General features: G+C 47.6%; 1 protein-coding gene across 2 annotated transcripts in view; it reads right to left on the bottom strand.

The window, feature by feature from the left end:
• The window catches only part of CD9 (CD9 molecule), a 202,411-nt gene that overhangs the window by 23,666 nt on the left and 153,238 nt on the right, over positions 1-25,507 (bottom strand). For both annotated transcript variants that reach the window (XM_078673990.1, XM_078673991.1), the window contains exon 6: positions 24,526-24,618. In XM_078673990.1, coding sequence (XP_078530116.1) covers positions 24,526-24,618 — 93 coding nt within the window. The remainder of the gene's footprint in view (positions 1-24,525; positions 24,619-25,507) is intronic.

The following is a 25,507-nucleotide window of genomic DNA, read 5'->3' as shown; positions in this document are numbered from 1 at the left end:
AGGTCTTTTCACTGGACAGCAGCACTTCGCGCTGCTTACACCAGCTCGACCTAAAAATAATTGTATATCTGGACAGTTGGGTCCTAGGGACTCTTGCATGTCCCTCAAACCCAATTTAATGTTTTGTTTTTTTAGAAAAACAGTATTCTGAATGGCCCAGACCGTTTTTTTCCCCCTTGAGCCAATTCACTCCGGCAGGAGTCAAATTCGCGTGAAAGGAACGCTCAAACTGGCTGTCAACAACATGAATTTTTTTTTGCCAGCAGCCATGACTCCCTGTCCTGAAGTTTATTTAAAAAAATATCTACATAAAGGGCAGGGTAGGAATACTGGGGACCAGAGAGCCCGCAGGGCAAAATTTGGGGGTGGGAGGGAGGTTTCTAAAACAAACAAAAAATGGCAATTTTTGCCGCAATCCTGCTGGACTCGTGCAGCATTGCGGCAAAAATAAATAAATCATCGTCCTAGGGAGCCCGCCAAGCCTTTAATGGACCCGGGGACCCCATCAACCAAGGTCAGTTCACTTACTGTATCCCGCTGAGAAAACCCCCGGAACACCATAGTTTCCCTACCGGGACTACTGTGGTCAGAGAAACAGGCGTTTGCTCCCCTCTGGTTGGAGCATTTGTAAATCTTCGGGTGGTGCTATCCTCCCTCCCCCTTAGAATTTGGCCCCAGGGAATGGGGTTCCCAGTGCCTAAGGTGGCTCGGGGAGGTGAGGTGTGCATGCCCCTTCTCCCCTCTTATTTTGTTTGGTTATGGGGTGCCCGGGGCATTTCAAGACTAAGGCAATGGGAGCCACGCAGCCCCCTAATCATTTTATTGGTATTTGGCCCAGAGGAATGGAGTCCCCGGGGCCAATCAAAGCCAACTAAGGTTTAGGGACATATATGTTTAGGCTCCAGCGGATAACGTCATGCGGTGCCCAAAGGCCAAACCTAAGTCATGCTCACCAAAGGCAGTGTGCGGCGGCGTGGGGTTGGCAGCCTGCTTAGAGGTGGGTTGCCCACAGGGCCCGGTGGCATTCCAAGCCCTGCAGCTAATCCCCTGCTATGCACGGCCAAAATTTGTCATACAACTGTCTAGCTAAAGGAGGTGCGTAGCATACGTTTAAGAGCCTACAGGGGCTTTGAAGAAGGGTCAGGGCTTTTGGCTTTACATAGGGTAACGAAATGTTCCTTTATGTAAAGAAATAAAAAACCTTCTGAATTCACTGAAAAAAACCAAAGGTTAAAGTAACGTTATATTTAGGTCAAATGTTCTACAAAAATTTAACATTTTAAACTCAAAAAGCCACAGAAATTCTCCAGTTCGTTATCTCAAGTAACTATAACTGGTGCCCTAAGGTAACTAACTCGAACCCTATAACTGGTGGATTTTGGTGGGCTTTTTATTATTATTTTTTTATAGTTTAAAACGTCACTGAACATTTTACCTAACTATTACGTTAATTTAGTCTTCAATTTTTCAGCCAAATCTTATTGGAAGTTAGATAGCTAGATATATCTCCATATCCAGTAGTTAGTTATAGTTAGGACCTAGTTTCCATAGGAAGAGCATTTTTTGACTGACCTATACTTTTTACCAATCTTCTGGATTTTTTTTTTTAAAAAGTGTCAAAGTAGGTTCTGTGTGTCATGGAAAGTTTAGGGGTGATCGGTGCAGTGGGGACCGAGAAACGGGACGTAAAGAAATTCGAGCGTTTAATGTTAATTCCCATAGGAACACATTGTGGAACCTTCAGTCCGGACTGCTGGACGGAATGACACCAAATTTGGCAGAAAGGTAGACGTTACCCAGGTTGTACTTTGTTATTTGGTATATATCAGTTCAGCAGTCATTCAGAAATTTATGAATAAAGAGATATATCTCCGGTCGCAAAGACTTTGTGACAAAAGACAGGCTTGTGCAGGGAAATTCACTGCTCTTATTGGCTGCCAACACTTACACTAGGAAGTATTGGCAGCCATCTTGGGACTCTGATTCACCGAGGCCCACCCAAAAAAGTGAAAATAAATAAAAGGGGGCAGGGTAGCAACACCTTGACCCCCAAGCCATGGTCTTGGGGTCGCCCTTTTTAGGGTCCCTTCCACGGGATACAAGCATTTTTTTTGTTTAAATTACTGAAAAATCGCAATATTTGCAGCAAAGAAAATTAAGTGCGGGCTTCCATGGTTGCTTTTAAATAACCCACTGTTAGGCCAGGTCCCGGGGGCATATAATAAATATAGAAGGGGGGCCCTTCTCAGGCTATTCAAAACCCCTCGGACTGCCACCTCCCCAGGGCTATTTCCAATGATGTTGGGGGCCCAGGGACTACCACCTCCCCGGGGAAAAGGTACATAAATTGGCAGGCCTTGTGTACCTCCCCGCCCTAGGGACCACCACCTCCATGGGGCTTAGAAGATAAAGCGTAGGGGCCATGCCGCCCCACGCAGTCCCAGGGACCACCACTTCCCCGGGAGACACAATAATTAAGAGGTTCCATCGCCGACTCCCTGCCCAGGGCACCACCACCTCCCTGGTACAAATCTGAATAAAAGGAGAGGGCTGCGCGGCCCACCTCCAGGACCCCTACATGGCCCTGGGGACCCTCCCACCCCCCAAAGGCCAGCTCCAACAATGTTCCTGGGGTGCCCACCCCTGGGACATTGCAGTTTGCTATGGCTTGGCGGGAGCACACACACCCGGGAGGAGTTGTACCACCGAATCTCAAAGTGTGTGTGAGTTGAGTCCCAACAAATATCTGCCATTAACAGACTAGAGTAAGGTGTGGCCCAAGCCCCCAATAAAGTATCTGTCAGTGCCTCGTTAAAGGGAAGAAGGGACTCCGACCATGTTTGCCCAAGTTGCAGGACTTCTGTAAAGACAGTGTTAATGTCCCAGGTGTGGACCTGGAGGTAAGGTATGTTAGCCGCCCTACACATGATCATCAGTGCATGATAAGCGGATTCCTTTGTGGCTGGTTCATGGGGAGAAAAAAAAAGTGTGCTTTCGGGGTATTGAGGCCGCACAGCACCATCTTCAGGCATGCTGAAGTACTACTGAAAGTTTCAAGATCCAGTCTGACACCTGGGGAATACTTACAAGGTGAGGAATCTGCAGCTGTAGGTCTGTCATATGTCATTGCATTAGGGCAGAGGATAGAAGCATCTCATCATAACATTCCATAGAAATTTAAAAATCAACAAAGGATATATAGATGCATGTAAAGTCTATAAATAAGCGAATACTACATAATCACAAAAGCCTCGAGGCCAGGCATCCTTCAAATACATCTCAGAGGTACATGAATAATTTCCTCTGTTAAGGACCTCAAATTTTCATAAAGATACTCAACTACATTTGCCTAAGGCAGAGCTTATGGTTTCTGCTCATGTATGACATGGGTCGCTCTCCTTTCAACATGGTAAATTGTGTTGTAATGATTTGTGGCTTGCAGATGCACTATTATTCTGATGAAATTTCTAACTGCAGAATCATCACCTCGTGAACATTCCACAGGTATCACTGTATCTGGAAACATTTACAGATGTACTCCTGCACACTGGCATTTAAGGGCCACCTGTGTGTCCTGGCATCAGTTCTTTTCTTTCTGCACCTTCAAATGTGGACCCAGAACTTCTTTGGTCTTCCAAGATAACATTTTCATTAAAAACCTACCAGTGTGCAAGTAAAATGTCACCCCCAGAAACAGGCTTCAAACAGTGGGGCGACTGTTGCAAACCGATCTCTGTGAAAGACCCTCACTAAGGGCATCATTTGGCTGACAGGCAGACTTTGTACGCCCGCCCGCCATCCTGACATAAAAAGAGACCACCCGCCATAAGTGCGGCAGTCCTGTGGGGGTGATTAGGATGCGCCCGCCACACTGGCGGGCGTACACTGCATTTTCAACATTGTGTCAGGTGGTGCTTTCAGCATCACCCGCCTCATTGCCAAAAGTGCATGTTGTGCATATGCATGCACAACGTGGCAGGCACCGTGCAGTGCCTGCCATGTTGTGGTCATGCAGCGTGGTACCATAGGTACCCCCCCAACCCCCCAAGTGCCTTCCGGTCGACCAGGCGGAAAAGCAGCGGACGGTCTTCCCGTCCGCTGCGGTAGCCCCCGCCATACTAATATGGCGGAGGGAAATGTGTGGCAGGCGGGGAAGGATGTAGGGCAGATCGCCCTACATCCTAATGGACCCCTAAGTGTCTTTCATGCCTATGGTCGGAGCCAGAATCCAGGTCCTGGGATGACTACAACCAGATGAATCGGAAGGCTATGCAGGACGGCGAGGCATGGAATCATGGCAATCTGTTGGATTGTATCCAAATTTTAGGGGAGATGGCAAAAGACCTCCAGTAGGGCAACTAGACCGTAACTTGGTCAGTGGCAGACCACTTTGCTGACCCCCACCAGAGAGGGGACCGTGGTCACTGATGCATTAGAATTGGATGGGGGAGGCAATCAACGCGAGGTGGAGATCAGTGGGTTCTGGTCTCTGGCAGAGACTATTACACATCAATTTTTGGGAGCAGTGGAGTCTAGTACAATTTGCTTAGAGCAGATGTCCTTCTCATCTACCAAAGGCTGCTTCTCTTGGACAACACCGCTGCCATGTGGTAGTGCAACAAGCAGGGTGTGATTGGGCTGTGGGTCAGTCTCTAAGGTGATGGAGAGAATCGCTTTTGTGGTAAACCACCTGATGGAAGATCTCTAAACCCCAGGGGAGACGTACTCTGTCGCCGACTTTTAGCAGATTACGAATGGCAGTTGTATACACAGATGACACAAGTGACTTCAGTCAGTGGGGAAATACCTAGCTCGATCTTCACCACTGCCGAGACTGAACGAGGTCTGCAATTGTGCACATTGGAGTTTAAGGCAGCTTTTCTCAGAGATGCCAAGAAGTCTAGAGTGGACTTGGACTACTGTATGCCTTCCAGCAAGTACCGTTTCTGCTCAGAGTTCTTGAGATCAGGAATTACTTGGCCAAAGTCAACTTAACGGCCCTTGATTGGGCAATGGACTGGGCCACAAGAGTATGGTACCTGAAACTCCTGCTCATGAGAATCGGTTCTCTGATCAACCTGTCAGTTTGCGCGGATCTTCCGTTGCAGCAGCTGAGCAGAATACTGCACCTGGGCCTACACAATGTGCATTTTCATATTTGAAAAGGGTCAACTACTGCCACTCCATCTTCAACCTTCCTCCTGAGGTCATTAATGTCATAGTGGCTGCAAGGCATCCTTTCACAAACTCACTACATTCCAGTCGTTAGGACAAATTTGTGGATTGGTGTGGTGATGGAGCAAGGACTTGTAGAAATGTATTAACCATGTATTGTGAAAATTAATATGCACAACATTGAACATACAAGAAAGAGAACCTTGCCTACTTGTATTACTAATAAGTAACTCGAGTGAAATTCTAAAATGGCTGCTAACGTGGAATCTTTATTGTGCATGCGTCAGCTGCATCTACGCAGTCTGACGAACTGTCGCTAGGAGGGAATTTCTTGCACCTGCGCAAATGCTATTAAGATGGCTGCTTGAACGCTCATATGCACAGCATCTGCTTGGCCGAAACTAAAACAAGCTATTTTACTAAAGTGGGGAAAGCATTAATAAATGAATGGGATTTGAGTAGAGATAGGTGGTATACAGTGAAACCATTTATCTTTGAAATTAACATACATCTTTCTGACTCTTATTAGTGTGTATTTTGGGACTTTCATAGGAGTCTAAAGTCTGTTGGCCACTTGATCTCCGCGCATGCGTGATATGAATAATCCGGAAGAAGTGATGTGACTTGATCACAGTCCAAGGTCGCAAAGGATACATACCCTGGGAACCAGTTTGAAGACCTCTGAATGGATGGGAACACATGAAGTTTATACTTTTGTTTCTAACATGATGTGAATATGGATGGGAATAAAGTTTTATGAATACAAATTAAGGGGTGGGATTTTTAAACAATGGACTGAAAGACTAAATTGGAAAACAAGCATGGTGTGATGATCATACCCCCTGGCCTGTCCAATCAGAGTTAGTAGTTTCATGAGATTGAAACATTATTGGGAGGTACATGAATAGTGTAGGGTATGAGGTAGTCTTAGCTAGTTAGACTGAGTTTTGCTGAATGCTGCAGAGCTCAGGATGCTGTCGGAGTGACGAGAAATGCTGATGAAAAATCGAGTGCAGAGCCACTTTATCCTAAATTAATTTACTTAGAAGATCGTGGAAGAATCTCGAGAAGGAAGAGTGTGTTAGAGAGGGGTGCTACGCAAGCGTTGGTGGTAGAGAGGTCATCTATCCTGTCCGGATTCCTATCCTGAAGCCTTTGTCTCCTGATCTTTCCCGGGGGACCCTTCCCAGCTCCTTGACCAGGGGTTGGTTTTCACACCTTCCTAGGTTCTATATTTGCTGTGTATGTGCTAATGTTCTTTTCTCTCTATCCTCTCCTTTCTGAGCATAAGTCATTGCTAGATCTAAAAGTATGTGTTGTGATGATTGATTAATTGAATCGTCCTTCCTATGAGTGACGGAGACTGTACTGTACTTTGTAAGTGGTTCACATGAAAATAATCTAGATAAAGATTTAAAATATTTCCAGAGTCTGGTCATTTCATCAAATGTAAGAGGATTTTATGTAATGTCACCATAAACTTGTTCAAATAATGGTCCATTGACCAGAGGAAAGAACTTTTTGATCACTGAAATATTAGTTGAGAATAAGTAGTGACTAATCTTGAAATGGTAGAGAACCATAAACAATTGACCCCAGTGGTTTATTACCAGGTTGTGTGAATGTGTGTTTATGGGCCAAGGTGAGTATATGGTATTAGAGTACCTGTTACTGGTAAGCCGCTGGATCAGTGGTACCTGACAAACTGAGCCCCTGCAAGCCAAGATGGCTGAGGTTTTGTTGTTTGTTTTCACACTTGCTCAGCAATGACTTGCTCTTGGCACTGTTAAAGGCTACTTATCGGTTCTTTCTGTTTTTGCAGTTGCCAGATCAGCCATCTTTATCACCTGTTGTGATTAGATTTTTTTTTAAAGGTTTGCAACATTTATTTCCACAAATTTTTGTAATTCCACAGTGGGACTTGAACAGAATTCTTACTTTTGATGTGCATCATTTCTCAGCCACTGTACAGTTGTCCACTAAGATTGTCTTTCTCATTATCATATCAGCTAGCAGTCCTTGCGTGCTGCAGGATTTTACTGCCAACCCCCTTCAGCACGTGTGAATTTGCAACACTACAAACAAATGCTTACAAGGTAAGGTTTTCAGTTCTTAGCATATGTTGCTGTAGAAATATGTGCTCTGCATAGGCAGTATTTAAGGGCATACACAGTATAAGAAAGCAATTGATGACTGTGTGCATGGGTGGTGCTTAAATGAGGCTACACTCTTCACTTGGAGTGTAACAGCACAACACCACCTACCAGCATGCAAGGATGTCTTAGGTCTATTGGTGAACGTGTGAGGTTGACCAGGTGGCTGCTTTACACCTGTCAGCTAGGGAAATATACCCTAGGAAGGCCATAGAGGCAGCCTTATTTTGTGTAGTTTTCCCTGGGTGTAACAGGGAGTACTCATTTGGTTTATAATAGCTGGTCTGAGAGCATTTAACCATTCATCTAGAGACACCTGCTATGGTTCGAGGCCGACTCCTGTGAGGCTTTGTGAAGGACACAGAGCTGGACTGACCTATGGAAAGACTTTGTCCAGTCAATGTAATACACAAGAGTGTGTTTAATATCTAGAGTGTGTAGTGCTCTCTCTGCTTCTGTGTCTGGGTCAAGAAAGAAGCTGAAAGTTAAACTGTGTGATTAAGGTGGAAAAGTGAGTCCACTTTGGGCAGGAACTTAGAGTTGGTTCTCAGTACTTTCCATGAGAGGTTCTGGGTAGGGCAAGAGTGTAAGGATTTGAATGGGGGCCCCATGAGTCTGGTGACCAAACAAAACATCCACTTTTGTTCCCTGCGAAACAGGGTGTTTTTGTTCATCTGAGGATGTGCCTCCAAAACTGCCCAACGTAAATCGTCAGGAGTATGTGTGTCAAGCTAGTGAGTGGCCATCCTGGTAGTGGTCTTCTTACAATGCATGCCGCTTCGGTGTTCCATAATTCGGACCTTCACTGCACGGGTGGTCATGCCTATATAGTGTTTGTTACTAGGGCATGTGATCATGTAAATGCAGTTTTTGGGAATGCAATTTGGTATGAGACTTCTGTGTCCAGACAGGAGTCTAGTCGAGTTGGATGACCTTGGAAGGTTCAGTGCGGGTACAGACCCCACAAGACTGCATGAAGGGTGGTAGGGCCCACAGGGGTTGCCGTCCCTCTCTAGTGGCTACCTGTGGTCTGGTGTCTACCATCGTGCCTAATGTTTTCAGTAGGTTTGAAGTCAAAACATGGGGCAGATAGAGAGGGACCCCTTTTCCAAAATTGACCAGTGTCGCCTAATGATTTTCCTAATCTAGCTGGGATTCGGAGTAAATCATGTCATACCTTAAAACATCATACTGAGCGCGAGTGCCCGGGTCCAACAATGTTGCCCTGTTATTTTTTGCGAGCTTCTAATTTGGCCAATCAGAGATTAGCTTGTAGCTCTCATTAGTGCAACTACATTACGGAGTAGTAGCAAAAACTGCCCAAAGGATATTGTCTCACAGATGTTTAGGGTGATGACTATCAAACCGGAGCAGGGTGTTGCGGTCAGTCGGCTTTCTGTAAGTGGTGGTATGTAAAAGCCCTCCTTCGAGGGAGACCAGTAGATCGAGGAAGGGGAGCTTCTCAGTAGAAATACTGAGAGAGAACCTTAAAAAGAAACTCAGGGTATTGATCGATTCACAAAAGGTGTTGCAGGTCTATATGTCACCTTGCCAGAGTATGAGTATATCATCAATATAACAACGCCATACAGTAATGTGGACAAAAAAGAGGTGGTCATCACACTGGATTTTCTCTCTCAAAACTGGCCATGTACAAACATGCTAGGCTCCGGGAGAAAGCGCTGCCCATAGATGTGACATGCGTTTGATGCTTGAAATTGAAAAATTCTTTCAACGCCAAGGTGGCACATTCAAGATTGAGATTCACTAGGGTTGGCAATGTCCAAACCTCAGGCAGAAGAGTGCCCTCTATCACTTCCAGGGTGGTACCTTGGGGGATGTTAGTATAGAGAGCCTCAACATCAAGGGTGACTATGAGGTTGAGCGGACTCATATCACTCCACAATTAAGTTCAACACATAACGAGAGGTTGTTAAAAATGGTCACAAATTTTGATAGGGGCTTGAGGAGGGCCCCTATTCCGGACACAATCGGTCTGCCCAGAGGGGGAATCATCCCCTTATGTATCTTGGGGAGGACTTAGAAGTAGGGAATCCTGGGGTTAGTATTCACCAGGAACTCAGCCTCGTTTTAACTAATCAACCCCTGTTCTTCAGCAGAAGATACTAAAGAATTAATCTCGGAGAGGAGTCTCAAGGCAGAGTCCTGCATAATAGGCGTGTAATTTTGTTGTTAGAAAGTTGGCGTAAACATTCGAAATCATAGTCAACAGGACATGATGACAATCGCCCCTCCCTTATCATCAGGTTTGAAGGTAATCAGAGTTGTCTGCAATATATAGCATGGCTGTCAGTTCCATGTTAGACATGTTGTGAAAGGTTGACTCATGGATATACTTTAACTCCTTGAGTACTGCCTGTTCGACTGCCAATATCTCTTGAGGGATCATCCATATAAACAGGGGTGAATGTAAAGGATTCTATAAACCCGAATCAAACGTCACATTAGTGGGTTTGTCTTGAAAACGCCTGGAGGCAGATTTTCTAAAAGAAATTGTGCAAATCACAGTTGGTGCGAAATTTGTCATCTTTAGCGGTAGGGCGCCCAAAACGCCCATCTCAGTGCTTCACAGAGCTCGTGGATAGATTCACTATGAGCTTTCTAGTTGTTGCTGGTCTGGCTCCTCATTTGTCTTTGCGTTGGTATTTGTGGTCCCTGCCATGGCACACTTAACCTCCTCCTCTTTTCCCTCTCCCTCTGCCCCAACCTCTGCCTAAAAAAGGGTGGGTTGAAGGGTTGGGGAGATCAGAATCCTCATATTTAATGCCTTCTCTACTATTTTGATCCAGACTATCAGTGCATCGACAAGGCTTTTGGCTATGTTAATAATCAAGAGAAGACAGTTCCTAGTGCACTTCAATGCCACTTGGGACCATTCACGCTTGAAAACGGCATCTTCCAAGAAGATACGTGGTATGTTCGAAACTATCAGTCCATTGGGGGATATATTCACCCACAGTTATTCTGTCAAAAGTGCCCCATGGACCATTATTGGTATAGTTGTCTCTTGAGGGCCGTAAGGGAGTGCCAGTACTCCTTTTACTGCCCGAAGGGCTAGTGTCATACGCCTCAGAAGACAAAAGGGTTAATTAAGGTACAGAATACACACCCACAATCAGGCTGCAAGTCGTAGGAGTATGCAGTTCCTAAATAGAGCGAAAAAGAGGTTGGGTTGCCCTGAAGCACTAAATTGGGGATCTGATTGCTCAGGAGCAAGGGCTCTCACACACCCAAAAAGGATGTCATAGTTCATCATTGGGCAGTTCCTCGTTGTGCCGGACATTAGGACAAACCGCAGTTTGTTCTATTTGTTCTGTTCTCATTTGCATGCTACCTTCAAGATGGCGCTCGCATTAAGGTGCCGGTAGTTGGACGTACCTCGTTAAATGTCCTAGTGTTGAGCTCTCCATAAGGCCCCGTTTTAAAGCCACGCAGGCTCTGTCCCTATTCTTTTCCTACCATTGTGACTGGTATTCAATTCATATATGCCACACTTTTACATGGTTGGCTTGAATGGCAAAAATCTCTGGTTGTACTTCTGACTGTCATGAGCCGCGCTCTACCTTCAAGATGGTGCCAGCATTCAGACCTACGCTCCTGCGATGTCCTGGTGGTTTTTGGGTTCCAGCACTTGTTCCCTATTGAGACCTGTGCATTTACTACTAAACACCACCTGCTCTGCTCACCCATTACCTCCGTGGTGGGAGAGATACGGGCATGTCGCGTGCATATCGCACTCATCACCAGGAGTATGGGTTTCAGTTAACTTGCTCACTCTTGACACTTCAAGAGCCTCACCTGGACCCTTTGTAACACACTGTTAACCCTTCCCCCTTATGTTGTTTACAAACCAGTGAGAGTCTTCTCTGCCACACATTGTTGGGGCACAGTACTGACCTTAATATTGCAAGCCCCCAGGTTGGTAATCTGGCACTTAATCACAATGTGCAGTTCAGGAACAGTAATGAAGATATGTCACCTTTGTTTGTCACTTGTCTGTCTCCTGTGCGTTTATTTGTTACGTGAAATCCAGACGTTAGGTTAGTCCATATTTGTACTTTGAGGGTGGACCAGAACCCAGCACTCGCCCTTTTGTACCATTGAGCATACTACTTACTGTAAGTAAACAGTTTTACTTAATCCTTTTGTTTTTAACTCTTTTTACAAGTTGTTTTTTTTTACACTGATTGTATTCTTTATACTTGTGTGAATGCCTTTGGGTACGATTAATATATCCTGCACTCTTAGCAACCCAAGCATAAATAGATTATGATTACGGTCCTGATGAAATGCCATGATCAGTTATGACAAATAGGCAAGAAACATCTAAACCTTTTAAAAAATATCACCTTTTGAGCTTGCTTGGACCATTTTATCCATCTCCAGCTAAATAATTTAACAAGGGAACCACCATATTAAAATACTGGGGCATATCTTAGTTATTTTTAACCTCACAAAACACATTTTCACCCAACATTGCACCTCCTCCTTCACATCATCAAAAACAAAAGAATTCTGGCAAAGAATGCCCCTCGCGGGGCCCATTGGGCATTGCTGCACCAGCCCAACATGGAGCTGCTCAATGTTTAATCATGAAACCCTTTTGGGTGTGTGAGGGCCCTTGCTCTTGAGCAATCAGATTCCCCCAATCTGGTGCTTCATGCCAACCCCTAATCACCTCTTTTCTTCATGTACAAGGACGTGAAGTTGGTACTGCAGTCAGATACCACCTCCTTGGGGAAATCCACATGGGAAAATAACCCCATCAGTGCTCTGGCCAAGGTAGGTGCAGTCACCGTCCTCAGAGGGATCGCTTCCGGGTACCAGGTGGCATGGTTCACCAAGACAAGGATGAACCTGTTGCCTATGGCTGTCTTGGGGTCCAGAGACCCCCACAATGTCAAAGCCCACCTGCCCAAAATGGGTGCTCATGACAGGGAAGGGTTGCATGGGAGCCTTGCATCTGTCCCCAGTTTTGCCACTCGCCTGGCAGGTAGGACAGGACCTGCAGAACGCATTTGAGGCCAATAAATGTGGGTGACAAGCCTGTCAAAGGTCTTGTCTTGCCCCAAATGACCTGCCAGAGGCAAATCATGAACCGGACCAAGTAGGAAGCCTCTGAAGTGTATCCCCAGCACACACGCTGCCCCAGGCTCCGCAACCCAAGGCTCGCTATACAGGAGATCATTCTCCCAATAGATCAGGTGAGTTCAAGAGGAGTCACCAGCTGCCTGGGCCTCGGCCTGCTTCCGAAGACCCACAGGTTGAGGGTGCTTGATCTGCGCAGTGCAGAACTCCTCCCTGGAGGGACCTCTGTCCTGATGCCAATGGAACAGATCAGACAGGTTCCACAGTTTGGGCACATATTCCCCTGTAGGTTTTGAGGCGTACCGCTCAAGTTTTCCCTCCTCCCAGACCATGGGAACCTCAGGAGCGGGTTTCTCGCACTTCTTGGCAGGTACCTGGGCCCCTCTTTTAGGGTCCAGGACCTTCTGACCACTCACGTTCTGGCACGAACTGTGTGGTCAAGCACACCCACTCAGGCAATCTCAACATCTGTGTGACTGGAGTTCCACCTCTTTCCAGGCGGTTTTCTCCAGGTCACTGCCCCACAGACAATGCACAGACATGGATGGACTCACAGCTACCCTTAAGGAACCGAACACACCCCCTATTCAAAGGGAACTTGATCCACCAAACATTGGCGCTCACTGTGGTCTACAGCAACTACTTGGTTGACCACATTAGGGACTACCTACTCTGAAGATACCAGATGACACCAGACTGTTGTCCTGCTGGCTCCTGCGGCTGTCAGGGCGTCCACCATCTACCCATTTGTCACCCACTGCCGGTACTTCCTAGTATTGTCAGGGATGAGGGTTCTCTGGACCATCTGACTGTCACCAAGGGACACTAGGATCATTTCAGCTGCTCCCCCACCACTAACTGGCACCAACTCCTCCCCAGGGGCTACGCTCACCATCCCCAGTGACTGCCCACCGGTGGGGGCCTGTGTCCCCATGGGATCCCCTTTGCGGTACCCTCCCCGATTACATGCAAACAACTTTAGGGGTTCCTTCACTGCAGGCTTTCCTGTAGGGAACCAACTTTTCTTCTCAAAAGGTGGTTTGGAATCCTTACACTGGGAACTAGTTTGGAGCCCTTTAGAGCACTCCTTACTTTTATTTTTGCGCCCCCCTTCCTTCTGTTAGGGTCCCTGCCCTCCCTTGGTGGAGTCTCCCACCTACAACTTCCTTTGTACCCTTAGCAAGCTTCCTAGGATCAGTAAGCTTACTATCAATGAAGTGCTGCCAGGTCGAAATGGCAGTTTAAAACTGCACACACAGAGGCTCTGCAGTGGCAGGTCTGAGACAGGTTTGAAGGGCTACCTACTCATGTGGGTGGCACAATCAGTGCTGCAGGCCCACTAGTTGTATTTGATTTACAGGCCCTGGGCGCACACAGTGAACCGTACTAGGGACATGCTAGTAAACCAAAGACTTCCATTTTAGACCCAGAGCAACAGACCTAAACCAGCAAAAACGAAGTACAGCACACAGTCTAAAACGGGAAGTCAGAAGCAAAAAGACAGGATGAACCACACCAAAAGATGCCAGGTCTAACAATCCGGAAGATGTTGAATTAGCTGCTCCAACACGAAGACGTTTTAAGGCATGGGCAAAGTGGGCTTTGGTCCAGGGCCGCAGCCTTTCAGGGGCCCCCTTATAGAACCATCTCTTTTCTGCAGAAGGTCTTGACCGGATGACTTTGAATGACTCTTCAAAAGAGTGATTTGCATAAAGTTTCCCCCTTCAAGTTAGTTTTACTGTGAGTGATGTGTGAGAGTCTATTATAGATATTTTGCAGAAAATGTTGCGTTTATGTTGCATGCAGCATCCATAAAAAGTTTTTTAGATCAAAACAGATCTTCCATCTGAGAAATGGGAGGGCGTCACAGAGATCATTTGCAGTAATATTGGTGAGCTGCTGCAGCGTTGCAATATTGAAAACACAGGTCCCTATCCCTGAATATTAGGTGTAATAACTTTAGAATTTGGACGAATGTTTCTGTACACTGTCAATGACCTGGCTAAAGAAGGCATGAAAAAGCTGAAATAGGATAATTAATTCAAATCTGGGCAGAACAGGGGCCCTCAAAATACGTTTGGCCCAGGGCCCCCAAAATCCTGAAGATGTCCCTGCTCCCACTGAGCCCTATCATATAGAGAGGAGCACAGAATTGGCACTATGCCAGTGGGTGCCCACCACCCAATGCAACCCTCTTGCCTGGACGCTCCATTTGTCCAGCGCCTGAGTACAAATCATAAGATTGCCTCCTCTCCCCTAATTCGCCCGCTCTCCGTTCGAGCGCACACGCGATCGCTAAGCCGGCTCCAGTCTGGGCCTTTAGCACTTTGGATCGCCTCAATTCGGAGCAGACTCTTGCCTATACCCGGGGATTCACAGACCCCGCCAGGAGTAACTTGCAGCCTGAATGCCCCCTACACCAGATTCTCAGTTGTCTTTCGCTTGATTTACGCCTCACCCATACTCTATTTACTCACCTTGTGGCCAGACTACCACCATTGATTGATCTCTCCTGGCTGGACCTTTAGGCCACCCTGCATGACTTGTTTTATGCATACCCTGCCACTATTGTTGAAACTAGTGACCATTGTCCTGATGATTACCTGGAATCAATCCGGTTGTAACGCATTTGACTATCCAGCACAGAACTTTGGAGCGGTTGTGGTCAATTTATGTAAGAAGGGGGAGTCTCTGGTTGGCGCAGTGCAACACTGGCGACAATCAGGGCCTCTCTCTTCCTCGTCAGGGCTGAGGGTTACCTTCAAGACAACCTCTGCTTACCCTCTAGGTAGTGTGGCTTAAGCAGTCTTAGGCTAATCTCTGGGGCATGTAAGGTTAAACATTTGCAATATTACACCGTCACAACCAACCCACCACACAATGACACCAAACTGTATTTGTAAAAATATATTCTCTTTATATAAATTTCAAGCAGGCTTGTAAATACAGTCTTGGTTATTTCAAATGCAGGTTCCAGTTACTCTTTAGGTTAAGTTGCCACAGTTCTTTCTCAGTAATAAGCAATCTTTGTTTAGTGTTATTCCCAAACAGTTCTTTCAGTGTTCTTTCCTTTCAAAGAGAAAGCCTCTCTCTGTTCTGGGGCTTTGGGACCCTCCTCGGCCTTCGGAGCGCCTTGCAGCGCCTCTCCTGCCTTCAAGGAGAAAACTGACTCGGCCCCTACCAACTCTCACGCATCTCGCGGTAGGCTTGGAATGGACACCAGAGAGGGGCTTGAAAAACCCCGGGCCTTTTCCAGAGGTGGGGGCTCTCAGCTGCAGTGAGGAGCAGGGAGGGGTGAGAGGAGCCTCTGGGGCCAAGGCACCTTCAGGAATGCTTTCTTTCAGGAATTGTCAGTGCAGAGGGGTCCCTTCTGACAGCAAAGGATCTCCGGGAGGCAAGGCACCCTTCACAGTGCGGGGTGCGGCCTCTCCTGGGGGGCAGAGCAAGGCAGGGCAGCCGGGTGCAATCAGATGCACGGGGTCCAGGCTACAGGCTGCTCGAGTCCCCGGGATTCCGGCGGGAGGGGCTGAAGTCTCCTCAAGGGCTCCGTGAAGCAGGCAGGGGTAGAGGAGCGTCCGGCCTTAGCCCTGGGGCAGAGAGCGACTCCGGGTGGAGCGAGGCTCTCAAGGGCAAGAGGGCAGGCTGGCTCCCGAGTACCACGGCCCTAGGAGGGGGCGAGAGGGGGCAGACTTCACCTCCGGCGGGAGGAAATACTCGGCCTCAGGCAGGGGACGAGCCAAAGCACAGGAGAACCCACTGGTCCTGGGGTTCAGTTCAGGGGGCAAGCTCAATCAAGCCCTTGGAGATCTTTCAGCAGAGTTTGGCACAAGTTGAATAAAAGCAAAGTCTTTCCGTCTTTCTTCTCCTGCTCTCCTTCAGCAGCAAGGCACCCACCACAGGCCAGTCTCTTGGGGTCAGAGTCAGTACTTCTCCATGCAGCTTCCAGGGTCCTTCTCTTCAGGCAGAGCTTCTTCTTTGCGCAAACTGGATCTAATTTACAAGGAGCAGGGCTCCTTCTTTTATACCCAGTTTCTTTTGTTCTAGCAAGCCAGGGGGGCCTCTGCATAACTGCTCCAGTCTCTGAGCACTTGTTGTGGGTACTTCTGGCTTCTGCATTCAGTGTGAGGGCAGGCACATCAGCCGCTCCCCAGGGGGGCGGAGCCGGCATTGTGAAGGCAGGGGCAGCTTGAGCACTTTGTTGACAGGCTTCGGTCCTTCCTGGGCCAGGTGCAGGCTGAGTCATCAGTCGCTCCCCAGGAGGGCGGAGCCAGCATTGTGGAGGCAGGGGCACAGCCTGATGCATCATTCAGGGGAAACTCCCACCACCCACTAAGGGGTCATCCTGCTAATCACTACCTGTCAACTCCCAGCCCTGTCACTCACACACACCAGACAGTCAGATCCACATCCAAGCAGAGGCGGGCTGAAATGGTTAGGCCAGCAAAGGCTAACTTTCTAAAAGTAGCATTTGCAAACCCAGGATATTAAAATAAACTTTACTAAAAGAAGTATTTTATTATTCTGAGTTCAGGCATACTAAACATTAATTTCTACCATGTTCCCTGAGCCTGCTGGGATTATAGAGTGTAATAATTCCAGCAGCCCATCTGGCCTAGAAGGGAACTGGTAGCCTTACAATAGTGAAAAACGAATTTGGCAGTAATTCACTATTAGAACATGCCACACACATCAGGGCATGTCCTACCTTACACTTACAATGCACCCTGCCCTCAGGCCTACCATAGGGGTGACTAATATGAAGTTAAGGGAAGGTTTAGGGGCTGGCAAGTGTGTGCACTTGCCCAGCCAGCATGACAGTACCAGACTGCACGCAGGTTCTGCAATGGCAGACCCTAGACACATTTTAACGCTGCTTCTGTGGGTGGCGCAACCAGCGCTGCAGGCCCACTAGCAGTATTGGCATTCACAAGCCCTGGCACTCCTGGTGCACTTTACTAGGGACTAACAGTAAATCCAATGAACCAATCATGGACATCAATCACATGTACACTTTACAACAGGGAGAGCATATGCACTTTAGCACTGGTCAGCAGTGGTAAAGTGCCCAGAGTCATTAAACCAACAAAAACAGGTCAGAGAGAGTATTGGAGGAAGGCAAAAAGTTTAGGGATGACCCTGCCAAGAGGCCCAGGTCCAACACAACCCCCTTCCAGCCAAAACGCAGGGTAGACCAATCACCACTGTGATGGGCTTCCCTGCTTTGGGCGATAGAACCTGGACCTGGCCCGCAACAGCAGGGGCACATTCCAGTTCTACGCCAATCTGCACCTACTTTAAATCCTCTGTTCATACTCTCAGGGTCCACCCAGCTAATCCATGGGGCACCCTTCTCTTCCTCTGTGGACACCACCTGTGCAGCCTCTAACCTTAATTTGCTCACAGGTGTGTCCCAACAGGCAGACAGAAAAATGTCACAGTGGCCACTGACAGTAGTCAGGAATGAGACCCAGGCCTCATGCCTCTCAGGGCTCTCAGACCTCTGTGGCCTTAAAGAGCGGGGGGCATTAGCCCCAGGTGCTTGGCACCCTTTGTCCACTCTCCCTCCTGTTAGGTCAGGTATGTCACCCTGGCGCTGACCCACCAGCCCCAGGTCTGTACCTGGCGGCTGTACCAAAGACTGGGGTGGCCTCTCCCACACCCGGTCCTCCTCCTTGGGGCTCTGTACCCTCCCACCTGGAGTGGTACCCCCTTCCAGAATTGTCAGGGCACCTGTGGCAGGTGACCTGCACAATTCGCCCACCAGTTCAGGGGTGCTATCCTGCAACTGGGGCACCAGGTCAGGGGGGACACCCTGCACCTGGCCCTTAAACCTAGGGTCTAAACCCTCAAGTTGACCCGGGGTCAGAGGCGAGGACTCCCTCCCTCTGCACCCCTTTCCAGAGTACTGCCCACTCCCAACCGGAGTGGTACCCCTAGAAGCGACATGGGCCAGGACACTGATTACAGTGGTCCCACCCTCCAGGTCAGACAACACCTGAACCTGGCCCTCTAACTCAGGGACCCAACCCTGCAGTTGAACACTTGCCTGGCGCACCAGGACTTTCCGGGGAGCACGCCTGCCCCCCCTGAGGGTGGCACATAGCTCATGTGCTGTGCGACAGTCTGCCTGGCGCAGATCTCCCAAACCCTGTCCCTCTGACAGTGTGGGAAGATCCCCCAGGACAGAAGTGGTGTCCCCCTGGTCATTCACTGGGGACGCAGCCCTGCTGGCTGGCCCCTGACCCACTGGTTCTTCCACTGGGGACTCTTTCCCCCTCTCGCCCCTCCTTCTGGACTTCTGCACCCTCCCAACTGGAGTGGTACTGCCAGTCACCAGAACTACTGGAGCTCTGTTTACAGAGCCTCCACGTTCTCTAGCCACTGGGGGATCCCCCTCAAAGGGTGACTCATCCGGACAGCCTAGGCTCCCCACCTGGTGTTCCCTTAAAGAACCATCCAGGCTCTGAGACTGAGGTTGGGCACTACCGGGACAAAACCCATTCTCACTCCTTCCCCTTAAGGACAGGACGTGAGGCCCTACACCCATCTCACTACTACAGGACCTAGCTGGGCTACTCTGCGCCACTTCCACCACTCTGGGCTGGAAGATACCTGAGCCACTCCCCACAGGATCACACCCCAATGCCTCTCCAGACCCTCTGGAATCCACCACAAGGTCTGCCTCCAATGTGAGCTCCCTGGGGCCAGAGAACTCACTCTCAAACAGGTGTTGGCATAGCTCTGGAAAACTGGGACTTAAAGTATGCTCTCCCACAATTGGATTACACAGCCCCCTAGCAGGGTTAACCAAATTATCCTTCACCTCACCATCCAGCGCCTCACACACATACTCCACACCATTCTTCTGAGACTGGCCAGACAGTAGCGAACTGTCTCTGTCACACAACCCACACTCTTCTGGGCGGTCCTTACACTCACCCACCAGGACCTCAACCATGGGGGAAACCCTCCCGCCACTAGGACCATGAACTCCTACGCCAGCTACCCTATTCCCTTCAGGGACGCTGCGCACTACTGGAGCTACCTCATGCCCTTGAACCTCCTGGTGTAAGTTAACCCCCTCCAAGTCAGGTGCCATACCTCTAGGTGCGCGCGCTATGCTGTCTGCACTAGATACCTGAATGTTGCTGCCACCATCTGAGCTGGACTCCACCTCCAACTCAGCAAAGCTCAATCTCTGAGCTACACACATTTCTTGTTGCTGGGCTGAAGCCCTCCTGGCCTCAAGCCCCTCGAGCTCCAAGTCAAGTTTCCTCATTCTTAAGTCATGCGCAAGCTCCATTTTCATTTCTTCCAGGGCTAACTTCCTAGATTCTAGCTCCAGTTGGCAACTCAATTTCAGCTCTGCCAACTTCATTTCATGATCTCGGGTTGCCTGTCTGTCCGCCAGCTCCTCTGGCGACAGACCTCGGCCAGAAACACTGCTACCCAATGGGGAGGTTGCACCCCTCCACTCTGGAGTCAGGGGTCCCTCCAGCTGCTGTTCTGCATGCTCAAATTCAAAATCCTTTCCAGGGGCATTCCTTGCCTTGACCCAGGCCCTCAGCGCCTTTTGGAACTGCTCCCTTCTGGAGAGTCCGGTCATGGAAATGTTCAAATTTTTGCAGAACCTCTTGAGCTGTTTCCTGGTGTAGTTTTCTAGTTTCTCCCAATCACAGTCAATAGAAGAAATGGATGTTGCCTCTTCCATTTTCACTGACACAGGCATGACTTCAAAAACACATGGAGATCTCTTCTCGCAAATCATAAATCCAAAAAAAAACAAAGTCTGTGGCTTAGTTACTGGACTGTCATCACTGTGCAATGGTCAATAGTTAAGGCATGAACACTGCAAATGTAAATTCGCTATCCTCACCGCTGCGTCCAATGTAAGAAGGGGGAGTCTCTGGTTGGCGCAGTGCAACACTGGCGACAATCAGGGCCTCTCTCTTCCTCGTCAGGGCTGAGGGTTACCTTCAAGACAACCTCTGCTTACCCTCTAGGTAGTGTGGCTTAAGCAGTCTTAGGCTAATCTCTGGGGCATGTAAGGTTAAACATTTGCAATATTACACCGTCACAACCAACCCACCACACAATGACACCAAACTGTATTTGTAAAAATATATTCTCTTTATATAAATTTCAAGCAGGCTTGTAAATACAGTCTTGGTTATTTCAAATGCAGGTTCCAGTTACTCTTTAGGTTAAGTTGCCACAGTTCTTTCTCAGTAATAAGCAATCTTTGTTTAGTGTTATTCCCAAACAGTTCTTTCAGTGTTCTTTCCTTTCAAAGAGAAAGCCTCTCTCTGTTCTGGGGCTTTGGGACCCTCCTCGGCCTTCGGAGCGCCTTGCAGCGCCTCTCCTGCCTTCAAGGGTGAAACTGACTCGGCCCCTACCAACTCTCACGCATCTCGCGGTAGGCTTGGAATGGACACCAGAGAGGGGCTTGAAAAACCCCGGGCCTTTTCCAGAGGTGGGGGCTCTCAGCTGCAGTGAGGAGCAGGGAGGGGTGAGAGGAGCCTCTGGGGCAAAGGCACCTTCAGGAATGCTTTCTTTCAGGAATTGTCAGTGCAGAGGGGGTCCCTTCTGACAGCAAAGGATCTCCGGGAGGCAAGGCACCCTTCACAGTGCGGGGTGCGGCCTCTCCTGGGGGGCAGAGCAAGGCAGGGCAGCCGGGTGCAATCAGATGCACGGGGTCCAGGCTACAGGCTGCTCGAGTCCCCGGGATTCCGGCGGGAGGGGCTGAAGTCTCCTCAAGGGCTCCGTGAAGCAGGCAGGGGTAGAGGAGCGTCCGGCCTTAGCCCTGGGGCAGAGAGCGACTCCGGGTGGAGCGAGGCTCTCAAGGGCAAGAGGGCAGGCTGGCTCCCGAGTACCACGGCCCTAGGAGGGGGCGAGAGGGGGCAGACTTCACCTCCGGCGGGAGGAAATACTCGGCCTCAGGCAGGGGACGAGCCAAAGCACAGGAGAACCCACTGGTCCTGGGGTTCAGTTCAGGGGGCAAGCTCAATCAAGCCCTTGGAGATCTTTCAGCAGAGTTTGGCACAAGTTGAATAAAAGCAAAGTCTTTCCGTCTTTCTTCTCCTGCTCTCCTTCAGCAGCAAGGCACCCACCACAGGCCAGTCTCTTGGGGTCAGAGTCAGTACTTCTCCATGCAGCTTCCAGGGTCCTTCTCTTCAGGCAGAGCTTCTTCTTTGCGCAAACTGGATCTAATTTACAAGGAGCAGGGCTCCTTCTTTTATACCCAGTTTCTTTTGTTCTAGCAAGCCAGGGGGGCCTCTGCATAACTGCTCCAGTCTCTGAGCACTTGTTGTGGGTACTTCTGGCTTCTGCATTCAGTGTGAGGGCAGGCACATCAGCCGCTCCCCAGGGGGGCGGAGCCGGCATTGTGAAGGCAGGGGCAGCTTGAGCACTTTGTTGACAGGCTTCGGTCCTTCCTGGGCCAGGTGCAGGCTGAGTCATCAGTCGCTCCCCAGGAGGGCGGAGCCAGCATTGTGGAGGCAGGGGCACAGCCTGATGCATCATTCAGGGGAAACTCCCACCACCCACTAAGGGGTCATCCTGCTAATCACTACCTGTCAACTCCCAGCCCTGTCACTCACACACACCAGACAGTCAGATCCACATCCAAGCAGAGGCGGGCTGAAATGGTTAGGCCAGCAAAGGCTAACTTTCTAAAAGTAGCATTTGCAAACCCAGGATATTAAAATAAACTTTACTAAAAGAAGTATTTTATTATTCTGAGTTCAGGCATACTAAACATTAATTTCTACCATGTTCCCTGAGCCTGCTGGGATTATAGAGTGTAATAATTCCAGCAGCCCATCTGGCCTAGAAGGGAACTGGTAGCCTTACAATAGTGAAAAACGAATTTGGCAGTAATTCACTATTAGAACATGCCACACACATCAGGGCATGTCCTACCTTACACTTACAATGCACCCTGCCCTCAGGCCTACCATAGGGGTGACTAATATGAAGTTAAGGGAAGGTTTAGGGGCTGGCAAGTGTGTGCACTTGCCCAGCCAGCATGACAGTACCAGACTGCACGCAGGTTCTGCAATGGCAGACCCTAGACACATTTTAACGCTGCTTCTGTGGGTGGCGCAACCAGCGCTGCAGGCCCACTAGCAGTATTGGCATTCACAAGCCCTGGCACTCCTGGTGCACTTTACTAGGGACTAACAGTAAATCCAATGAACCAATCATGGACATCAATCACATGTACACTTTACAACAGGGAGAGCATATGCACTTTAGCACTGGTCAGCAGTGGTAAAGTGCCCAGAGTCATTAAACCAACAAAAACAGGTCAGAGAGAGTATTGGAGGAAGGCAAAAAGTTTAGGGATGACCCTGCCAAGAGGCCCAGGTCCAACACATACCCTGCCACTATTGTTGAAACTAGTGACCATTGTCCTGATGATTACCTGGAATCAATCCGGTTGTAACGCATTTGACTATCCAGCACAGAACTTTGGAGCGGTTGTGGTCAATTTATTTATCCCAAATCTAAAATATCTAATATCTAATATCTAATATCTAATATCTAATATCTAATATCTAATATCTAATATCTAATATCTAAATAATTGTACTGTATTATTGACCACTTTGTTATTTGTTCTTACTCTTTCGCCGTTCACGCTGAAATATTTTCATCTCCGTGTCACTGCGCCGTCCATTGTCACTAGCACGCCCAGTGCTCACTCGTGTGTTATGGTCACAATATATTGTATTGTAGTGCTGTTACAACTACCTACAAATAAGAATGGTTTTACTTTACCATTCCAGTTATTGTCTCCCTTTCTTTTTCTCCCGTCCCTTGTGATGTACACTATTATTTTAATTGCCCTTGTTAAATGATTTCCAGCTGAGACATTGTTGTTTTGTTACACCCTCTTGCCTGCAGCATCAATTTCTTTTCTCTATCAGGAGGTATGTATAGTCTACTTTTAATTTATATTATAGCTCATTTGATAAGAGAAAATAGCCAAACTGTATGTTGCATTTCATACAGTGACTGGCACCGGACTCAAGTTTACACAACATAGGTGTCCCTCTGGCACCTTTGGAGGCTATGCTCATAAGGACAGAAACATGTTGACTCTTGTGACTGTTAAGGATCTTCATTATCCATGTTAAATCTATGTTCAGTTTTTAATCTTGTGCTAGGGAGTAGTTCTAATAAAAGTTATCTTACCTCCTGTTATGCATTTTAAACCCACAGGACCCCCAACTGGTGTGATGACACTCTACCATAACGAATAGCTTCAACACTTACATGAAGCCTGCCGAGATATTTAGTCCATGGCTAGACGATGACTCGAAACTTCCTCCAATTACAGAAGAGTCTGACATCCTTTAAGACTTAGGCCGCTCTTAAATAAATTATGGGCAATAAAGGGTAGGCAGAGTCCCAAATGTCCAAATAGGAGTGAATCACACATGATTCCCTAATAGTCTAGGGTGCTTATAAAATCACTGAATCACATTGCCTCATCTCTGCTATCATGTCTACTAACAGAATAATATCACTCAGTTACAACAATACAGCCATTTATTCCATACTGCATAATTATGGTTAAAGAAAGCTAAGCCTTTGCACACTTCAATATCTCATCGGTTATGTTGAAGAATCTTTTTTAATTCCCCAGATCCTTCAGCAAACCTTCAGATTTTCTGGCCACTTAATCGATCCCTAGAAAATGCGTCCTCAATCCATATTACATTAAACCTACGGATGTATTCTGGTTAAATACCAAACAAGTTAAAAATCATTCCCAATAATAAGCTCCAACTCACTTGTACCTTTCAAGATGTCAGCCTACTGCAATAATTACAAGTACGTGGGTCATTCATTTGACATAGTATGAAAAGCTTTACTAAAATCAAGTTATGTTGGCAGAAAAGGACAAAGGAAGGTACTGCTTAGACTTTGAGTAGCAAAGTAAGGCCTGGTCTGCAATAACAAAGTAGATTTACGATCACAAGAAAAAGACGCATTTGTAGAAGGAACAGTTCCATACACACAATGTTTAATAAATTAAATTTATAGCATAACCCCATTAATTATCAGTAGAAATACTAACCTTTATGGTAACAGAACTTATTATGTCTTTCTGAGTCGGACAAGTGTCTGTGAGAGCAGAATCAAGAACTCCAGTCATACCGCAACAGTTCAGCTTAAAAAATATAAAAACAATTTCGGATTAGCAGAAAGAAAATAAAACTGCCACAGGAATAATGCATTCAGACAGCAATGAATGATACTTCTAGATACATCACCATACATTGAATACATTCATTTCCCAAAAAGTGTAAGCAAAGTCTGGAATCATTTGCAATTAGTCCGGACAATTGAATGCCGTGGTTTTCCTAGAGTTTTTCCTGATTAGTTTAAGGAACAAGGTTGCACATGAAATTTTGTATAGCACTTCTTTATTTAAACACACAAGTACATTTAGCATGGTAACACTGACGAAGGCGGCAATGCCGAAACGCGTTTGTTAACTATCTGCAGCATCAAAAATAAATACGGAGATTTGGACATCGTAAAATGGCTTTGAGTGCGCTCTTTTGAGATTGGTTCTTTGCGGATCTGTAACCAAGTGTTGGTAAACTATTCACGCACTCCGCCGTGCGTTGAGCGAGCACCCGTGACATTCTGGAGCAACGGCTGGTGGTTTGGAGTTGTGAGAATATATATTTGGTGCTACACATTGACCATTTTTTTTTTTTTAAATCAATGGGCTTTTGCTGAGATAAGGGACTTCCAGATAGTTAGTGTAACATTAACCTATGACATACAGTAACCTATTCCACCAATAAAGTGATACGAGTTTGGTACATCTACACAAGACGCGGGTTTACTCCATTGGAAAAGCAAATTGACTAGATCTGGAATGCCAATTAGTCCCTATGAGAAGAATTTGTGGGCAAAGCCAAAAGGGATTTTAGACATGATCCATAAAACGGTATTGAAGAATAGCTATTCCACTAATTGCTTTCGGTTTATTTAGTGACCATAATGGATGCCATTGAGGGGAATCCTTGGATTTTGGTAGTATTTAA

Source organism: Lissotriton helveticus, chromosome 1_1 (genome assembly GCF_964261635.1).
Source record: "Lissotriton helveticus chromosome 1_1, aLisHel1.1, whole genome shotgun sequence".
Lineage (NCBI taxonomy): Eukaryota > Metazoa > Chordata > Amphibia > Caudata > Salamandridae > Lissotriton > Lissotriton helveticus.
This window is presented reverse-complemented; position numbering and strand designations above follow the sequence as displayed.